Raw genomic sequence first — 20,330 nt, forward strand, 5'->3', positions numbered from 1 at the left:
CTATCAGATTGAGATGTAATTTCTCCCACAGCAAATACCCTCCCCTAACGTGTCACGCTGCAGCATATTTTCATTTGAGCCAGCAGGCTGTAGCTCCACTATGTTTGGCTCCGGTGGTAGACCAACAACAGAATTCCGGGAAACATAGAGTGCCATTGCCATTGACATTGTGCTAATCGGATGGTCTGATGGACCAAATATGAACTGGATGATAGCAAACGGAATACCTGCAACTGCCATAATGAAGCAAAATCCGCTATCTCTCTTGAACGACTCCCTTGAAGCTATCCGGAATGATGATTCCTGCAATGGCCTCTGCGATGATAACCGGTGCAAAACCCACTGTGACATCAGGAAGAACACAACCGAGTCAAGGATTTGCAGCAGTAATATGCCTGGAAACATATCCAAGTAGAAAAAGGGAGTCGTGGCGAGGCATAACTTGAGAAAGCTGAAGAGCCAGATGGAGAAACGACAGAAATATCGAGCTTTTGTGGGAACTCCACTGCTGATCTGCTCCCAGCGGGATGCCTGTAAAGAGGTCAGTTTCGCCTTGGAAGCCATGGGTGTTACCAACCTCATATTGAGGGTGAAATATGCATGAGAGGCCTAGCAGTAGAAAGCGGAATGATGGTTCAACTGAGGCTCAACTCAAACATCAGCTCTCAATCATATCACAGGAGTCCAGTTAACTTGCCATTCGGGATAAAGTTCAAGGCACCGTATGCGCACAGCATAACAGCCTGTATGGCCGCAGCGAGCACGAGTGCCCAGTTGTCGCGCCGGTGCTGGGAGTCTTGCAGTAATGAGATTGCAACCAGTAAGGCAAAGCACGCACTGAACAGTGCCTCGGCGGGTATATCTATAGTCATTGTGAAAGCACGTCGTCACACAGATCCTACTTGTGTGGGTATCAGATTGGAACCAAGACTGATCATGCGGCGTGGCTTATCAAGTCAAGGCAGCCAAAAGGCGGCAGGACCCCTTTTATCATGCCGCCAGAATGGGACTCAAACCTCCTGCCAAAGAGGAGTGAAAAGCACGCAAATATCGGAAGGGAATGACACCTTGGCGCGCTAGCCTAAATTCACAATTTTTCGACGACAGGTTACGTTAACACCTCCATGGATGGGAAACTCTTCGGGAAGGGTGGAGAATTCTCCACTCTTATTCTTTGTGTTGTGCTGGGATCTTCTTGGCATGAGCCGGCACGGCTCATGCCAAGAAGCTGAGGGAATCTGATCTTGAGAATGTTTCCTTTTTTCCTTTTTCATAATTTTTTAGGAGTATTTACTCGATTTCACAACTTCAAGTTAGCAGGCATTGAGGAAAAATGCGTCCTTTCAACAAAACGGACGTTGAATGGGCGCTGCACATATTGACGCATGCGCCTGATGTGATTTTGAAGGAAACCAGGGAAACCATTATTGCGACCATCGCCAAACTTCGTCGGAAGTTGAAGGACGATGTCGACGGAGTTAACAGTCTTCTGGACAGTTTCAGGGCGAAATCGACTGCGGTTAAGAATTTAGGGGAGAAAGATCTGAATACCATTATCGATTTCACTCTACAAGAGGCGGATATCCGGTTCTCCCATACTAAAGCAAATCAACCCAATGATAACACCCCACAGTCTATCGCTCGATCACTTTGTGCGCATCGTTCTTTGGGCTTTGAATATGACAACTATTTGAAGCACCATTGGCAATACTCCAAGGTGCATAAACTGGCTAGTGATTGTTCGAAAACAGACGGCCAAAAAGACGACCATACCCTGGAGTTTCTACGAAGTAACAGTTACGGGACCGGATGGCCTGAGCGAAAAGCAGTCAATCTTGGTATTAAACTGCTCGTCTTTGAGAAAATATTCGGAGATCCTGGCATATCAACATTTGCTATGCATTCACTTTCGAAATTTCGGGATATTCAATATCGTTTGTTGCCCATCATCGTCGGTCTGATGAGGGAAGAAAACGCCTATGCTGATCTCGGACGGATTGCCAGAGAGTATGGACAAATTATCCGCAACACCCAACAGCTTTATAATAGTGAGTCAAATCAAGCTGGATGTGGTCATCGCTGATTCTAGGAACAGGAAAAGCAGACGAAATTCGACACGCTCTTGGTTTGGTGGCAATTCCTTTCACAATTCAAAATGATGATGGTACGAATTAGGCTAGCGATCCCATATTGGCAGATTCTCACATAGAATGACCAGGCAACTCGGCCCAAAATGGGCCTATCCCTACATCGATCACTCAACCAAGCCAGGCAGCCGCTGGCCCAATTTCATTTTCGTCGCAGCCAAACAATGGCACACTATCCCCTGGCAATCGTATTGAAGGGGTTGATAACGATGAAGAGACAAGTATGATAAATTCTGATGAGGCGGATGGTTACCACGAGCCGTGCGTAAGTGCACCATCCGGGGTGGAGGCATCGGGTTCTGCGAGCAGTGAGATGAGCAGTGTTGAAATGGTTGGCACTGTACTCGGGGTCGTCGACACATTAGAACCCGCCGACGGGCATAGCTGCGAACCAGTTGATGTCCCGCAGGCACGACGCCCTCCCATTAACATTCTCAATGTTTTCCAACCTACAAGTAGGGGGCCGGTCAGGAGCTCTTCCGATGAAGGACTTCAAGCTCTAGCTGCCGTTGCAATGCAAGAAGGTACACCTGGGGTTACAACAGTTATGCCCTATTCATGTAGCAACGGGGAGTCAACCATAGCTTCCCCGAGCCCTGTGGAACGAGGACACCTCGGTGGTTATGGTAGGAAGCATCCTTATACAGAGAATAATGCTCATGAAAATTTGAAACGAAGAAGGCAGTTAGGCAACGGTATGAGACGTGGCATTGAATGCTAGAAGGAAAGCTAATTCTTGTAGGGTACGGCTCGTCCACGGACAATGACACTCCAGCTCCTCCAGATAGGACAACACCTGCGAACAATAACGCCGCATACAGTATCGAACCTAATCGCAATGATGGCGATCACAAATCGAGGCGAAGGAGATTGATGGGGCGGCAAGAGGGTACGGATTTGAGCAGCGAAAATGTTACCGAACCACCTGCTATTAATAGCCTTCCTCAAGGTAGGGAGAAGCCTACTGATAAAATGCTGTTATAAAGAAAGCTAATGCAACTTGATTACAGATGGCTGTACCCTTCCCGAACTTCCAAATTGGACAAGTAATGCAGATATGGAATCGTGGTTTCCAAGCGACGCTGACCACGAATCCTTTTCCGAGGTTAACAATATCCCCGATGGCCCACAAGCCAACAGAAACCCAAACAACAATGCGGATAGCGATGTGCCATTTAGTGATGCCGACCATGAATCTGTACTAGGGGTCAATGGTGTTTTGTACGGAGGTACATATCTCTTAACCAGCAATGCAGACCACGAATCGATGCAGACAATAGATCCACGGGTACTTCAAGTGGGCTCAGCAACTACTTAGGATTTGTTGTCTTTGCTCCCGCTTTCATATTTCGTTCAAAAGCACCAACACGTGCTGCGAGCCTATCCGTCTTCAACTTTGTCCGAACTTGTATAACAGACTCTTCCTGAACCAAAATCGAATAGGAACCGTCCCAAGTTAATTTATCCTTCAGGCCTCGATTATTTGTGATATAGACATCGATTTCACCGGCGGAGTCAATAGGCACAATTAATGAGGAATACGTCGAGCCGAACGTCGAGTCGCCATGAATTAAAATCGCATCGTAACAGTGGTGAAGTGTTTGAGAGTTTTCAGAGACCTACTCCTTTGTTTAGATGCATGTATGGCCCGGCCAGAGATAACGTACTCTTTGAAATTCTGTCACTATTTCTGGAATCAAAGCACTGTCTGCCGAACACGCAAAATAAACTGCACTCTTATTCGCTGGAGGCTGAGCTGAAATGAAGTGAGCATGAACCTCATGTTGTGCTTCATCCTTCTTTCCTGCATAAAGCTTGGGAAACGGCTCCAACTTCCAAGGCTTCTCTTGACGGTCCGGCATCGTGGACTCTGCCAAAAAAAAAAAAAAAAAAAAAAAAAAGAAGAGCGAATACCTTGAGCAGTGATATGAGGCCAAATTTATGGCGGGGTTGGTGGGGTAAAACGTCATGTGAGTTTCAATTTCCAGGACAGCAGAATGAAAAGTACCATAGAACACCCGATTTTTTTTTTTTTCCCCCGCGTTCTTCTTGAAGCCTGAAGACTTGGCCAAAATATTTTGCGCCCGGAAAACAAAAGGACGAGTTTCGCCAGTTGCCAATGTCTCTAGTCATGGTGAAGGGTGAATATCTATCACTGAAGCCAAACATGGTGGAGCTACGGCCTGCTGGCTCAAAAGAAAATATGCTACAGCATACGAGACAGGATGGTGATACGTTAAGAGGTGGATATTTTGCTGAGGGAAAAATTACATCTCGGTCCGGTAGCTTTACCATTAGGTTATTTCTACTGTGAAAGTCATGCGATCTTTTGCGGATAAAATGCTACGCTTGTTTTCACCAATACCTACGGAGTACTGACATCGGTAATCAAAACAATTTTACCCTGGTGGGCGCAATGGCCGAGTATATAGAGAACTTACGAGATTTCTCCTCGGAGACTCAGTGAGGTGAGAGCATGCGTTGGAATACGCCACTGCCGCCCGAGTGAGAATCGATTGTCGTCTGTTGGCACTGTAAGCTTCAAATTACCTACAAACTGTAAAATATTCATAATCTGCTCTGAGCTGCACGCCCCTATTGCTATGGGGAGGCTTCAGTGATTGGGCCAGCCTGATGCAACCGCAGGCACAGATCAAATGGGCTGGAACTCGGCCTCTCTCATTTTTACTTTCTGATATAGATAATCGCGGACAATTGCTTCGAGGTGATCTCGCAATTCATTGGACACCGAAACTAGCAGGGTTAGCATCCTCTATGGGCGATGGCAAAAAGAGCCTACCCAAAACAAGAAGCTCGCCTCGCTCTTCGTTGGTATTTGGGAGTCTCGGGATGTAGTCACCGGACGCTTCTGACGATATAATCTTACGGTAATTGGGCATATTACCGTAGACCACTGCCCGATTATGCTCTCCGAAAGCTGTCTTATCCTCCATCTTAATCCCGGACACCACGTAGAATGACATCTCAAGAATCTAGTGCCCTGATTAGCATTAGTCCAATTGAACGCCCAGGTTTAACATGCGTAACCATCATCAAGGACGTCATCACTCAAAAGACTGTTGAGCAACGGTTGAGCCGCAATTGCGATATCTACCAACGTTAGTTCTATAGTTCTTGTAGGGAGAATAACCGACCTCACCCAACATCTCAATCTGCCACACAAAATGCACGCGTTGGACTCGTGAAGTAGTGGTATTATAGCTGTGGAGAAGTTGCTTGAGATAGGCTATAACGCCTGCGATACCGTAGCCGCTAGCAATCACTAGAACACTCTCATACTGGCTGATCGGTTCGCTGAGCCCATGTGGACCACTCACAAAGGCGGAAAAGGAAGTGAGTCCTTCCAGAGCTACACATGCCTGTAATCTTGCAGTAAGCCCACGGCGGGGCTGAACAAAGAGTTCCAAGACATCTTGCTTGCCCGGTGACCATGACGTAACCATGAAAGGGTGAGTTTGTGTCCAGGAGCCCAAACCCAGGCTCAGAGATGGTATACACAAATTGACATACTGGCCGGCGCACACTCTGAGCGGTTGCGAGAGAAACAGTCTGAATATAAGGGGCTTCCCCTGAACCCCGTCATCGGATGGATCACCCTTCTGGCATGTAACCAATGCTCGGGGGTATGGTCGCGACGGGAGAATACCATTCCGATATAAGAAAATCAGGCACTGCAGGAAACTCGTCAGCGATAATATACCTAGCGATACATAAATATATAGTTTTGGGAATATAGAAGCAGATGGTAGATGGCGCCAGGTTGCGTAGACAAAAATTACTGCGAGGCTCTGATGGGTGCGGAGAAAAGTCTCGTACGCAAGCCGACGAACAAAAGGGAGGGAACACAATAAGAGCACCCAAATCGACACAACGCCCTGTAACTGATTAGCGCAATACCTTCCATCGTTGCTGGTATCTCGTACCACAAGACCGAAACGACTGCTGTGGCGGTCAAGTGAGAATTTCGCCCTTTGAAACACGGTAGCGACAAAGAGATGCAAAAATAATCCAAGTATGTCTGCGAGGAAGCTCAAGTGCGTGGCTGTGAAGAGAAATGCCATGTTGACGAGTGCCAACGTCCCAGCGCGATTGCCAGCTTCGACCGTCGACGAAACGAGAAACACAGTGAAGAATGAATTGATTGCTCCATATAAGAAAGAGGTAAGGACATTCGCGCGTGTCCAGGGACCAAAAACTCGATGACGGTTAAGGAGATATGGATAAGTTAGGTGCCTTGAAATAAACACAGTAACAGTGTCGGCCAGGGGCATGAGAGAAGACACTATTTGGATTGAAATGAGAAATAGAAGAATTCCCCTGCGGCAATAGCATATATATTAATGAGATCCATTGCTTTAGATGAATAGGCAACCGAAAATCAGCAATGACAACAAGAAGGGCCGATAAATTCTGAATAGGCTGGAGGCATGTTTATAGATCCATAACTTGGAGCTAACGTACTCCGTACTTGGTAGCCTTATTCAGCGTACTGTCCTGCATCACATGATATTTTATCCAAGGAGCCAATGAACGTATGGTATTTCCTTGGTAAAACATTAAACATGATCAACATGGCCTTCGCTGTGAAATATTGGCTGGACAGGAGCCTGGCACTTGATGGGAGCATGCTTGTCATTACCCTATGAAAGTCACGTGAATGACGTGCAAGTTGGATTTCCGGACAAACTATCAGGATGATTAGATAACCTGCACGGAGTACTCCGTAGTTATTTGACCCTCCATTAATGTGCCTTCATAAAGGGGCCTCGAATATTTAAATGGAAACCCAAATAGACAGAGAACAGCTTTAGACTGGATTGAAATGATCTATTTGTAACAGTAGAAAGTGCGTGTAGAGATCAGAGCAAGGCGAGCCAAACCAACAAGTTCACCCGCGGATCCATGCTGTTTCATTATGAGCGGGTGCTGAGCGTTCATAAGCGATGGGAAATAATGCCAGGGTGTGGATGGTTTAATCTAAACTTAACTAACCTGTTTTAATATCTCGAGGCAGGTGGCTGATGAAGCGGCTGAGAGGAATTTAACAGCATCTGAGTCAATGGGCCAACGATTCAAGTCGTCAACCCCAACCACTCCATCGTCCTTGCCATGTTTCTGCATAAGCTCCATTGTAATGGCGACCAACGCTTGAATTGATTGAGCCTGTGACTGATCCAGTGGATGCTCCTCACAGAACTCCAAGCCGGCTGTTACCTGTCATCAATAAATATTATCAGGAACTACGGAGACCATGTTCATACCAATCTTGATAACCCCGTCAAAGCCGATTAGAATGTTAGAGCACGTCAGAGATGTGTGTTCCAAACCGACTGTGGCTAGATGGGATAAACCTTCTAGAACCTTCAAATCGTCAATAATATCTTGTTCAAGTTAATCAGAAAAGACTTGCCTGTGAGATAATTGAAGCCAACTGTCGCTCATTAGGGTACGCGCTGGAGGCAACAAGGTGAGCGGCCTGGACTTGCTGACTAATCATCCTGAACGGTACCCCCATCTGCAATTCACCAGAGATCAGGTACGGTGCCTCCATGGTCAACACTGCCTGAAGGCTGGCGAAAAGATTCTGTCGCCCGGTGATCAATGCTGGACTGTTGATCTTTATCTAGATGGTATTCATATTTGGTTTTTTTGTTCTCCCTCTTTTTTTTTTTTCTTATTCTGTTTTTAAATATTTGGAGCCAATCATCGGAACTCATCGTAACCCAACACAGATATTAGCTCCGACCTACAAACCGTCCTTGTTGAAGAATATTCTACTCCGTAATGAAGGATCACTAAGTGATGGTGAGATCTACCGGAAACTCCGCCAATACGAATATGAGGCAAACGCACGTTGCAAAGACCACTGGATATCACGGTTGTCCGAAAACAAGGCTAAGAGATTACGGCAACTTACTCTCCATAATCATATCCGCGCTGCGTTTGACTCATTACTGGTGATCCCTGGATTGTGGCATGGAATGCATATTGGCTCCCTTCACCGAGTCCTGGCCCTGAATTGTGATGAAGTTGGTACCCTCTGTCGATCCCCTGTTCTCCCGATACTAATGCATGGTAGGAAATGATCCATTATCTGTGATATGTGAAGGAGTTTTGGTCCTCCCTTGTGGACCATGACCGCATTAATATGCTGAAAATAGATCTTCGGACAGTGGAAACCCTGCAGCTTCTGGCACCCGGCGTTTCTCACGAGGATGCAAAGACCGCGCAAGGTCTCGTGCTGGGCGGCGGGGCATTTTCTAACTTCGACTACTCCGAACGCACTGCTATCTGGGAGAAACTGCAAAGGAGAAAGGCCATCATTCCGTCTCTTTACACCTTCTTTCGGGACATATATTATCTCGAGGCGTGTGCCAACTGCATGAAGCGGCTAGTCGTCATCAGCAGGTTTCAGCCCACCCTCCAGAGCGCATTTCTAGGTATCTTTAAACCTCTTGACAATGCAAGGGGAGACTTTTTGTATACTATGAGGGAGTATCCAAATATGCCAAAAGAGCCAGAAAGTGACAATCTCATAGCAAAACACAGTTTTGAGAGAGATGAAAGGGTCCTCTATGAGATGGCTGCTCTTGCAAAGCGGCTGAGTTTTGACTCTCCACAGATCACAGCACTTATGGAGCAATCTCCAGACCATCAGATCGCGCGGGCTGCCTATCTCAAAGCTAGGAAGCCTGATCGTTATCGATTCGATAGTGGCATCCTTGAAAGCCCTGTTGACGGCTTTGTAGAAGATTTGGCACTTGCTGAACCCCATGAGAGCCAGCCAGTTCTTGAGATCACCATGAGTAGGGAGGCTAGACGAAAGGAGCGCTGCGGACTTCCACTGACAAAAGCTCAGGAACAAGACCGACCGTTTCTTTATATTGATCAAATGCAAGCAAATAATGTGCCTGATAATAAAGTTTCCACCCTTTTTGTGAGAAAACACGTCTGTTCCGCCTTTTTTGGCGAGCCATTTATAACTCCGACCGCGGTTGGAGCTTTATCTTCAGAAGGAGTTCAGACAAATTTGCCTACGTCGCCGCTCTTCAATTCTGATGACCAGGACAGGCAGCATCGTCTAGAAGCTGAACGTTGGCAGCAAGCACGAAGAAGAGGACAGTCATTGGGAACTGAACGTTCAACGATGGCCAATCCGCCAGCGGCTCAAGATGCAGAAATTCAACCCCCTCGGGAAGAGTCGGAACCAATGCAGTTAGAAGAGGAAGAAAGACTAGTCGAGGAGGTCGTAGAGCATGAGCAGTCAGAAATCGAAACGTACGAACAAGAACACATTCAACAGGAACCAGATGAGGCGGTTGTTGTGGAGGCTTCAGAACAGATAGCGGAGCAGAGGGCTACAAATCAATCAGCTGATTCTCAGGGAGCTGAACGAGAACAAGAGCAGCTCCAGAGAGTGGCTGAGGCTCGACGCCTGCAGGAGGTTCAACGTCAGCAAGAGGAGGAGGCTCGACGCCTGCAGGAGGTTCAACGTCAGCAAGAGGAGGAGGCTCGACATCTGGAGGCTCAACTCCAGCAGGAGGCTCAACATCAGCAAGAGGAGCAAGTCAATCTAGCTCTGCCGCATACTAAGGAAATAAAAGAAAACCACCGTAACTGGACACCTCGAGGGATTGGGTCGGCTCGGAAAAAGGGAAGCCAGCAGCAGATTATCAAACGGGATCCGACGCAGGCAGTAGGTACAACTCGGATCCAGAAACAGCGGCAAGAGCGGTTCTCAAGGCCTATTACCCGGATCAACTTCACGTCATTTCAGCAGCCGCCTAAAGAGAATACAACTAGCGTAGCCGCCAGACCAATAGCGCAGCAGCAGCCTGCTGACTTATCAGCCGAACTCGATCAGGCTCGACGCCTGCTGGAGGAGAAGGCCCAACACAAGCAGAAGGAGAAGGAAGCTCAACTCCAGCATCAGGGCCAGGCCAGAAATCAGGAGCGGTCCGGGTCGCCCGTCACACAGACTGACTCCCCCCCGTCGGTCCAAGCTACCGCTGACCCGGCTGATAAAGGACTGACTGACAAGCACGCACGACTGCAGCAAGAAAACGAAGGGAAGTTAGTTATAGAGCAAGAAGCAGCTCAAACCTTGCAACCCCATGCCCAAGCAAGCAGTGATATTTTAGTCAACCAAGCGCAGATCCGATTTCCAGAAGAGCTACAGCAACAAACCGAGCTCCCAGCAGAAGACAACGAGACGGCTGAACAATCGCCTCCAACAAAAAGCGTAATATCTGGCCCGGGATTAGCCCCAGAACGACAAGGGACCAATGTGACAGCCCCAAAAGCTCCATCTTTCAGGAAAACTGAGACGGCGACTGTAACAAGAACACACCAACCTAGGGCGATCTCTACTAGAGAGCATCGGAACAAACCGCCGCGGCCTCTTGGGATAGAGAGGACCAAGCAGAAGAGCAAACAGGAAGCCAGCCAGGCGCAGATAGTGTTACCAACGTTCTCGCGTATCTCTTTCGGGGAGGGGGTGGGGGAGACAGAACCAATGGTAGCTACAGAACAACCGCAGCGAAATCCCTACCAATCCCAAGAACAACGTTCGCAGAAGCCGTGGTTCAAAAAGCAAGAACCAGCCACCACGGAATCTGGGATTGAGCAGAGACATACGGCCCCGCAGCTCGGTGGGGCGATAGCGGTTCCCGAGGCCAGCAGAGATGTGGTCGTGCAAAGCACGAGAAAACTGCTGACACCGCACATTGTTGCACGCCCCCCTAAAATTAGTTTAGTGCAAAGGCCACCGCCGCGAGAAGCTGGTGCCAAGACCATGACGATCATCTTTAAGGCTCGCAACGAGCGTGGCGAGTGGGAGAGGGTACACGAGGTGGGAGTTGACCCATTCAATCCGTCTGAGGTGGAGAGAGTAGCAAAGAAAGATGCGCGCAACCGACATGCAACCTTCTACGATAAGAATATGCGCAGTATCACGCCAGCGCGATGCTTCGATGCGGCGGTTGAAGATGGCACCAATACTATTTTCATGGTGTTCGAGGAAAAGATGGCCATCAATGAGAAGATGGTGGCATCGGTCTCACAGGCCCTGGACAGCGAGCGCAAACGAAGGAACAAACGCCGTTAGATGGTGAAAGTACGCCGCCGGGAATTTTCATTTAAAGATAGCTTGTTGTGTTGGCCCGACGACCTCACATTCTGTCGAATATTTCTTTTGACGCTGCCGTTTCTCAAACGTAGCCATCCGAAATCTGTTATGCGGATAACTTTTCCAAGGTAAAATAGCCAAATTGCTTTAAGCTGACTTCTCAACAGTGCTATCTACTTTCCATATTTTCCACGGCGCGCTCAGCACGGGGACCTGGTACTGTTAGTTCGTTCTTACCATCATTTCCACTGCTACCACTAATCAAATGCCAGGTATATTACTTCTTTTGGAATCTCCTTTAAGGATCAGACCATCCTGGCCACTGCTCCTGAGGAAGACGAGCTTTCCAAAACTATATGGTCTCTTTTGGCGCAACCATGTGATAAAATCTACTAATACAAACTTGCTACTTCATCGATCCTGTACCCTTGCTGATAGACGTCCTTCATTTGCAAACGAGACCGAGTACCATGGGGCTAAGGAAAAGCATCAGTATGTATATAGCGTCTTGCAGATCCCAGTCACATTGAGGACTGTCAAGCAGAATGCAGTGTCTGTTTAGTGCAAAACACTCCAGGACAAGTTTCACGATTGCGAACTGTTTGCTCATCTGTACCCAGAATCTTGGGTCCTGGCGCGGGCACTTCTCCCTCCCGATCCTACCCGCCCGTCAAACCATATAAAGCACCTACACTTGCACTGTAGGAGACCTGATAGGCATATTTACTTTCAAACCAAGATGTGAGGTGGAGTCAGAGATGGAAACTCTAGTGTACGTATGTGGACTGCTACCCGAATCCAAATAATCAGGATCGTATCCCTTGAGCCGATGGACCGCAGGTCTTGAGGGCGCGGGAGAGCAACAAATGAGTGAAGGTTTTCTTAATAGCAGGTCACTGCTAACCGACTTTCTCGTTCCATTTGAAATCAACTTGTGTTCTCAGAGTTTTACCATATTGGGGACGTTGAAGAGCAAGGCTCCTTCCCGGCAAGACCATTACCATCGCGGGCCACTCGGGCATTATCGGCCCGGCGAGTGGAATATGTGCGAATAAGGTTGGTGTGGTGCGACGTCATCACTGGCCACGTGATGAGGGGCCTCTGGGCACCGATAACCCCTCAGATTTTTAAGGTCAATTTTGGACGATTTAATACCAATGGCCATGCAGAACACAAGCAGTAGGTAATATTTCCATCTATACCCGGATAACTCTGTGTTTACCATAATCTAGTTGTGCTAATTACCTTTGTTGATTCACACTACGGCCCCGCCTGTCCTGATGTCGTCCAGCAGCAATCAAGTCCTTTTGCTAGACGTAGATCGTCGCAAAGAATTTCTAAAATGGTTCGAAAAAGCAAGTTTTGAATTGATTAAAGAGGGAGTTTATTTCTGCAATGATACTGAGCTCGGTCGCCACATCTGGAATCTCCTAGTTGACGGATGTATTTACGAGGAGGTACTAAACAAAAGTCCTGCGCGAACAAGGATGCCAACTGACCAAAACCATAGGGTTTCGCTTATTCCGCATGGAAAACCGAATCGCTCTCGCAGTTTACTAGTAAATCTGGGTTTGGGGATCTTATAATTCTGTCAGGATCTCCAAGGATTGGATCAGGGCCCACTCTTTCCCTTGGATCGATTAACGGAATCTGCAATCAGGATGTCGTCCATCCACCAATGGGGTGCATATACATTGAGGGCGCCAAAAAGAAAACCAAGCTCACAAGCACTGAGAGGAAAGCATAAGTGGATTTTGGGTTGAAATATGGTTAGTCCATAAATAGCTGTTTGTAGTCGGAAGTTGACCTTCAACTGGGTTTCCAGTGTTTTGGTTCTCAGCGTTAACTAGCATTTCGTGTAGCATGTGCTGTGATCGGAGGGACGTGCCGACACTCTGCAACCCTTGCACGTCTTGGGGATGACTTAACAAGGCTTGTGTTAGGTATTCTGAATGAAGAGATGTGTCAATAGCTTGCAGCTCTGTTCCCAACTGTTGTGTGTTTTCGTGGTTTTCTTGGGGTAAAATGGACGGCAGCATTGCGGCTTGCATAGACCGATCGTGTCCGGCCAAGGTTTGCGATCTTAGAGAAGTGTCGATAGTGTGCGGCAATGCCTGAGCGGGTTGCGTACGATGGGAGTGGAGCGATGTGTGGATGACCTGAGGCTGCTCCAACAGGTATTGTTGTGGCTGTAAAGGAGAACCCGGCATTGTGAGATGGGATTGATTTGATGTTGAATAGATGAGCCTCGATATGCTCATACAGGCTGCGAGCCGACGCGAGTTATCTATATGTTGTCAATTTACGTCGCCAGGATGATATTTTGTCTTTCTTACCACAATATATATGCTGAGCGTTTTTAATGTAAGATGTCTTCTCCGCCGCAACACAGCCTATGGAATCGTAGTCCGGCGCGCTGAGCATCTCATTGAGGTCCGTTAACCTTTCATACGGAATTCGTCGAAATTTATCCTGGAAAAAGGCATAGAGAGCAGTTGAACCAGAGTTTCGAGGAAACATGCGTTCATTGACGAGAATCTTTTGCCCCAATTTTATTCCATTAGAGGCAGTCACCCCTCCAAGTTTCATGACAATGCAGAACTCTCGAACGTAACCACAATGATCGTTGGAGGACGATAGGTTATGGGCTAGATCATCAACTCGAGAAGAACCGTACTTCTCTCTTTGCCAGGCTTCCTGATCGAGAGCCAGGGACCGTACAGCGAGGAAGGCTCGAAACTTCTCTTGGTCACTCGATGAGTTCGAGAGCCGTCTAATATCAGACAACCGAGGATCAATCTCAGTCCAAAATGGAAAGCCGACCGCTTCGTGTTCGCTTCTCTGAAGAAACTCCTTAACCTTTCCCAGTTTTTTTGATAGGGCGTCTAGAAGTGCAACCGCCTGTGGCGGACGAGAAGTCAGTTTGTTGTTGATCTGGCGAAACGTTTCGGTAATACGGCTGCGGAGACGTGTAAGGCTGTCTGGAGAAGCTTCCAGCAGGATATTTAACGCCCGGAGAATTTTGTCGTCGTCGCTGGACATGTTGGGCGTGAACATGAAGCTATGGATTTCAGAGAAGAAGCTGCACTCCCGGAGGTGGTTATTCTGAGAGCCAAGCAGGTCAAAGGGACGTTTGAGCGCTGAACCTTGCTAGTGTCGATGGCAAACATCGACGCTAGCAAGGTTCAGCGCTTTTAACGAGCGGTCAAGAAGAAAGAAAACTAAAAGAAATTTCTCCAATAGCCTTAAAAGCAGCCATGCTAGCAAGGGCCAGCGCTCGATTGGTCGCTTTCGAGCTTGCTTTGAGTCCTGTCACGGAATTTCACAACTTCCTTGTCTCCCGCTAAATGGCAGCTTCACCACGAAACAGGTTTGGCAACCAGCCAGCCTTTTGGAGTTTTTCGGTTTAGCGCATGTAAACCCCGCCTTGGTTAATCTGATCTTCAAGCTTTGTTCTTGGCCTCCCCTTCTGTGCGGACCGATCAGGCAAACCTATCACGTGGTTTGTACATCGCTTCCATCTACCACCAAGCCCAGAACTTATCAAAACACTCGTCCCAAGCTTGATCGGCCTGCCTTTTCACCCCCTGTTCTGTCATACAATCCCTTGTTGCACCAGCGTTCGTGCAGCACCTCTCGCCGTAACTCTTCACTTCATCTCTGTCCCGAGCATATTTCGACGGATGTCCCTGGCTTGAAGTGGCTGGGCTTCTTCTGGACATTTTGCGTTCTTGAGTTTCATCGACAATATTGACATTGTCTTTGCGCGCGACCCCTGGAATGGCAGATGATCGTTTTTCCGGGATGATCGCGTATCCTTCTCGGAATCAGACCCGTCAGTTACAGCATACTCATCGGTCCAGTCAGTCCAATCGCTTTTGCTTTTGCTTTGATCTGAGAGGGTTTTAGTTTCGATCACAGCTGCCTCTGATTCACACCCTGTATGGAAATGATACACTCACCTCGAGAAGGAATGCTGGCGGGGGCAGATGATGGTCTCATTTTGGACAAGGCTATCTTGTTGAGTATGATCCTGACTTTGTCTTTCTTTATATCTCCATTTCTTGCAGATATTTTAACCCTCAGTCATTGATCCCCTCACATTCTGATCCCAGTCTTTGCTTGAGTCTCCCTTTGTATTCTGTGAATCGCGAAAATGGAAGCGCAATCTGACTTTCCATCCATGCATTCTGCAGCGGACCCACGACACCCTCAGATTACCAGTACGAGGGTTGCTTTGGCCGTCTTTCTCCGGACTTCCTAAGCGAGGCCTGCTATCAGACAATGTAAGCTCAAAGCTATCCGGACAAGGCCGGAGCAGCATCATGCATACAATGCTGTACCAATGATGGATACCCTTTGGGCGAGCCGCATATCCTGCATGCAAAAATCTCCCCCTAACTGGGGCCACGGATTGAGCCGGCGCGAGCTGCCGGGGCCCAGTTCGCAATGGTGCGCCCCGACAATCAGGCAACGGCCCATGAATCTGTAATCTTGCGCACAAAAATCCCATATAAATTTAAGATAAGTGCAGATTTGACTGAATTGAATTATCAAACTCGTTACCAATTCACAACGCAGCAGCGTGCTCAGTGTTCACTTTTTCCCTTGGTGCCCTTGCCTCACCCACTAAATGTCATCGCCAGCCACCACTACAACTATGCCCCAACAGTAAGAAACACCCGTCTTTCTGCTGCCACTCTATCACAATTGCAGGCTTTCCTGACATATTATAGAAGTGTTTCCAACCACACAGCTGAGCTGTCTTCCCCCGCAAGCCGTTCTGAAATGCCTCACTTGGAAGACCTCCAGCTCCGGGATAGGTCTCTCTCCCCAGGAAAGTCGCGCAAACGCCAATTGCCCCAGGAATCTGCTGCCAGCGCTCCCATCCGTCCATGGCCTGGAACCCACAGGGTCTTTCCTGGGGCCAGGAAGCACACAGCTTATGACTTTGACTCACCTGTTGCCGCAATATCAGTGTTGGGGAGATCACATGAGATGCCTGTTAACAAATTGCCCCTGCAGCCTGAGATCCGTCAGATCACAGAAGAGCAGTTGAGAAATGAAGTTCGCACCATCTATACTGGCATTGTCCTTGTGGAAAGAAAATGTGTTGAGATTGACCGCCAACAAGCCAACAATCCTTCGACCCTGACAAATAAGCAATTGCAGGCTCTCATGGCCTTGCATAGGACCCTCCTATATGAGCACCATGATTTCTTTTTGGCATCCCAGCATCCGTCAGCAAGCCCTGCCCTCCAGAGAGTAGCCAGTCGCTATGCTATGCCTGCAAGAATGTGGAAACATGCGATTCATTCATTCCTGGAACTTTTGAGCCACAGGCTCCCTGAGGTGCTGGACCACATGCTTGCCTTCATATATACCGCCTATTCCATGATGGCCCTGCTCCTCGAGAGCGTTCCGAGCTTTGAGGATATATGGATTGAATGTTTGGGGGATTTGGCCCGGGTTAAAATGGCTGTGGAAGAGTCAGATCGTGACAGGGAGGTCTGGGCGGGGGTGGCAAGGTATTGGTTCAACAAGCTAGCTGACAAGTCTCCCATGGTTGGGAGAATTCAGCATCATCTTGCTGTTCTTGCCAGACCCAACATTCTTCTTCAGCTGTTCTTCTACTCCAAATCCCTCATTTGTGTCCACCCATTCCCAAAAACCAAGGGTTCTATCCTTCTTCTTTTCGGCCCCTGTCTGGAACAAAAGGCACCACTTCACCACCCTCCTCTGATGTTGTCATTTGTGAGAGCTCACGGAGTTCTTTTCAGCAAGCAGTCAATACTTTCATTTCTTGAGTATGGGTATGAGTTCATATCCTTCCTGGAAACACAGATTGGCCGTGTGGGGTCAAAATGGAGGGAACAGGGAATCTACTTTGCTTCTGCAAATTTTGTCTCTCTTTTTGAGTATGATCTTGGCTCTTTTATTGGCAAAGCATTTGTTGAGACCACCCACTCCCCTGTCAACATCTCTGAAGTTAAAGATTCCTACTACACCCAGCATAGCACTCCCGCTGCTAAACTATCCTTGCACCCCGTGTCTCATTCTGGTCGTTTCCAAACCTCTGTTGAAGTCATTTCTTATGCCTCTTGTTTTGCATTCCACACTCTTGCATTGGTGCTAAAACATACTGGTGATAAAAATGTTCTCCCTCATGTACATGTCTCTTTGGCATTTCTGTGGTCTTTGGCATTGGTCCCTGAGGCTATGTCATATGCTCAGTCTGAAATACCATGGCAGGCATTGGCGACATTCCTAAATACCCTAAGCACACAGGGCTTGAATGAATCTCGTTTGAAGAGTCAAAGTTTCCCCATGCCAGAAAGTGGAATGAAGCGCCATCTTCCAGAAGATTTCTCCATGCGTGGATTGATTTGGAGCCAACTATATTATCCTCCCGGATTTTTCAATTTTTCCACTTTGGAAGATGACGAGGAGCGGTCTTTGGAACCCCCCAGTGTTACAGCACCAAGAACTGAAAGATGTCTTTGGATTGGCCATCGTCTTGCATCTGTGAGTCAGGAAGCAGTATTTCAAGTATTCCCATCATGCTGATTATTGATTTTGCCTATTTCCTTAGCTTGATGTCTGGATCTCTTTTAATGAACAGAAGAAGAAATTTATTGTCAAAGACTTTGCTCTGGAGCTTGAAGTTTATACACAAGGCTCAGCTCTTTTTGACGAAGCAGGTCGATTCTTCAGCGAAAGAGAGCGTGTGGAGACGAAATGTGACGACGACACGCACATGACGGAGAAGAAGGGCTTCTAGGGGAGAGAGCAGGAGAATGTCAAGCAAGATTGGCCCGGATGATGAATTTGGTTGTGATGTATAGTGCAGACTGTTTTTTCTTGAAAAGGTGCTGGAATGCCAAAAAAAGGAATGTAGCTAGACGACCGAACCAGTGCTGGATTCCACGGAAACAGCGGATGACAAGAAAAGCGATCGAGAGTCACTTCTTTTGATGTCGTTCAATCTTAACAGATAGTCTATTCCAAAAGGGGAGCCCGAGGCAACGTACATCGTCTGTTCAAGGGATAGTCCAATGACCATCTGGCCACTGTTCCCCCAGCTTTCGCCTAGAATCTGTGTGTAAGGCTCTTTTACGGGGTGCTCCAGACCGCCAGGTCATCAATGGCTGAAAGACCCCATCGTGTGCCTTCTTGGGTTTCGGGAAATTCTCCCGTGTTATTCGAATCGGAGGGGGAAACCCAGGGAGACCTACCGATAAGGCTTGGGAAATTGTGGGAGGGAATAGGCTTTCCAGAGTGGTCCTCAAAATTTGGACATGATGGGTCAAGGGAACCTCCATCCCTCAGCCCAAGGAGGCATTTCTGGGAACAATATGGACGACCGCGTATGCTCACCACCGCGCCAGTCTTGTTTTGATTCCCACTACGCTCACCACGTCCACGTCCACGGCCCCGACGCCTACCCTGCTCACGACTACTACTATTAGTATCTCTGGTTTGAGTCGGTTGGTTAGGACTCCTTCCATGAGTTCTCAATGAGGGCGACGGGGAATCCGGAGAGGGGGAAGATTGTCTGTCAACCGGCATGATCGGAGCTTCATATGAAATGGAGGGAGGTTGCCTTTCCTGCCGCGGTAAACCTGCTTTGACACTGACGTCACACTGAATATTGGACTTCATCAAATCAACTACTCCGTACGGAGTAGACTATTATATTTTAAAAACATTAGCGCATAGAAAACATTAGTACAGCAAATATTAAGAAGCGCCAATGTTTGAGTAGCTCTAATATTTTCAACGCCACAACATTCCCTTTTTCTAATGTTTGTTGTCTAAAAGAGATCCCAAACAAAGCGTTGTATGTTCCTCAGACTTTTTTTGACAGCATGACCGATGATATAAATAATGAATGCTCAGAACTAATTTGGTTTTGCTGTCCACGGAGCTCGAACAGAGATATGAAGCCAAGTCACTGAAACCAGTTGCCCCTTCAGGGCGAGGTAAGTGCTAGTGGCGGCGGTTGGGTGACTCAAAAGGTAGCCGAGTGTGTGTCGAAACCAATGGAAGGCAGTCAAAGATGGTCGAGGGAGATCTATGGAAGTGGGAAGGATGATTGAGAGAAGGTCGAGGGTGATTGGAAGGATCTATGCGCCGGCCTGATCGCGCATTCTTGACTAAAGGCCATTTTGAACTGTATCAACAAGGATGACTCTGTGTTGCTCTTGTTACTTTTCTGGAGTTTTGTTTTTACTTGCTGGTTGGATTGTATGTTAATGTGTTGCGGAAGCCTCCATGGTTGTGTTCTGACCGCCTAGGAGTTGATAAAGAGAGAAATATTCGGCGATTAAGGTTTCCTATTCTTGGAAGGGTGTGAATCACAGGAGTATGAAGAGCTGAGCCCGCTTGATATACTCCTTTGTAAAGTGTTTGAGGAATATGTGTGAGGCATAGTGATGATGGCGGGACTGCTTGCTGGAGCCCCTGGCTGCGAGATATCCCTCAGGCGCGATTATCAACATCTTGATCCTTAGATATCAGAAAACAGCCAGTGTCAGCACGTTTCCACGGGTCTCCGCTCAAAGACTAAGCCAAATAGCGGGTACATTGCGGCCTTTCAACGTCGACGCGTCACATCTTCCCCATTTTCCAGCAGTCCGCTATCATCACCGCCCATTGCAATGACGACGCCGCCCGGGTTGGCCTGCTCCGCCCTAAATATAGAAGATTTCGCAGGCATTGCCTAGGATGGGCTAATAGACCAGTTTTCAGTTTCGAACGGACAATAGGGTAGGACAGTTTCCAGAAGGCGTTCTGCTCTGAAGTATCCAGAACTCCGCAAGACATCGCGCGAATCTCGGCGACAGAGCGTATGTCACTTGGGTTCCGCGCCGATTTAATAACGAAAGGGAAGAGGATAGCGATGAGAGCATGCGGAGCGCAGGATATGCTATGGGTTTTAGGAAGCAGCAGGAACGTTAATATACGGGGGCTTTCTGCCTTTCATAGTTCTTTTTCTTCTTTTCGCTATGCTTTGTCTTGTCGACTGTTTCTTG

At 47.8% G+C, this 20,330-nt stretch overlaps 8 protein-coding genes across 8 annotated transcripts; 3 read left to right on the plus strand and 5 right to left on the minus strand.

Annotated features, from left to right (window-relative positions):
• Nucleotides 1-1,333: 1,333 nt before the first annotated feature.
• On the plus strand, nt 1,334-3,465 carry D8B26_005413 (uncharacterized protein; the record flags this gene model as incomplete). The annotated part of the gene is made up of 5 exons (XM_066124859.1): nt 1,334-2,048; nt 2,096-2,164; nt 2,219-2,842; nt 2,890-3,096; nt 3,158-3,465. The coding sequence occupies 5 exons, from the start codon at nt 1,334-1,336 to the stop codon at nt 3,463-3,465; spliced, it is 1,923 nt and encodes a 640-aa protein (XP_065980940.1).
• Nucleotides 3,466-4,885: 1,420 nt separating this feature from the next.
• D8B26_005414 (uncharacterized protein) lies at nt 4,886-5,611 on the minus strand (the record flags this gene model as incomplete). The annotated part of the gene is made up of 2 exons (XM_066124860.1): nt 4,886-5,140; nt 5,303-5,611. 2 exons carry the CDS (start codon nt 5,609-5,611, stop codon nt 4,886-4,888), a joined length of 564 nt encoding a protein of 187 aa, XP_065980941.1.
• Nucleotides 5,612-6,995: 1,384 nt separating this feature from the next.
• On the minus strand, nt 6,996-7,719 carry D8B26_005415 (uncharacterized protein; the record flags this gene model as incomplete). Its single annotated transcript, XM_066124861.1, has 4 exons — nt 6,996-7,094; nt 7,161-7,375; nt 7,430-7,522; nt 7,575-7,719. 4 exons carry the CDS (start codon nt 7,717-7,719, stop codon nt 6,996-6,998), a joined length of 552 nt encoding a protein of 183 aa, XP_065980942.1.
• Nucleotides 7,720-8,316: 597 nt separating this feature from the next.
• D8B26_005416 (uncharacterized protein) lies at nt 8,317-11,274 on the plus strand (the record flags this gene model as incomplete). The annotated part of the gene is made up of 1 exon (XM_066124862.1): nt 8,317-11,274. One exon carries the CDS (start codon nt 8,317-8,319, stop codon nt 11,272-11,274), a length of 2,958 nt encoding a protein of 985 aa, XP_065980943.1.
• A 2,304-nt stretch (nt 11,275-13,578) lies between these two features.
• D8B26_005417 (uncharacterized protein) lies at nt 13,579-14,337 on the minus strand (the record flags this gene model as incomplete). Its single annotated transcript, XM_066124863.1, has 1 exon — nt 13,579-14,337. The coding sequence occupies one exon, from the start codon at nt 14,335-14,337 to the stop codon at nt 13,579-13,581; it is 759 nt and encodes a 252-aa protein (XP_065980944.1).
• Nucleotides 14,338-14,944: 607 nt separating this feature from the next.
• Nucleotides 14,945-15,297, minus strand: D8B26_005418 (uncharacterized protein; the record flags this gene model as incomplete). Its single annotated transcript, XM_066124864.1, has 2 exons — nt 14,945-15,189; nt 15,258-15,297. 2 exons carry the CDS (start codon nt 15,295-15,297, stop codon nt 14,945-14,947), a joined length of 285 nt encoding a protein of 94 aa, XP_065980945.1.
• Nucleotides 15,298-15,955: 658 nt separating this feature from the next.
• D8B26_005419 (uncharacterized protein) lies at nt 15,956-18,076 on the plus strand (the record flags this gene model as incomplete). The annotated part of the gene is made up of 3 exons (XM_066124865.1): nt 15,956-15,966; nt 16,032-17,820; nt 17,888-18,076. 3 exons carry the CDS (start codon nt 15,956-15,958, stop codon nt 18,074-18,076), a joined length of 1,989 nt encoding a protein of 662 aa, XP_065980946.1.
• A 332-nt stretch (nt 18,077-18,408) lies between these two features.
• On the minus strand, nt 18,409-18,864 carry D8B26_005420 (uncharacterized protein; the record flags this gene model as incomplete). The annotated part of the gene is made up of 1 exon (XM_066124866.1): nt 18,409-18,864. One exon carries the CDS (start codon nt 18,862-18,864, stop codon nt 18,409-18,411), a length of 456 nt encoding a protein of 151 aa, XP_065980947.1.
• Nucleotides 18,865-20,330: the final 1,466 nt, after the last annotated feature.

This window comes from Coccidioides posadasii, chromosome 3 (assembly GCF_018416015.2).
Source record: "Coccidioides posadasii str. Silveira chromosome 3, complete sequence".
Lineage (NCBI taxonomy): Eukaryota > Fungi > Ascomycota > Eurotiomycetes > Onygenales > Onygenaceae > Coccidioides > Coccidioides posadasii.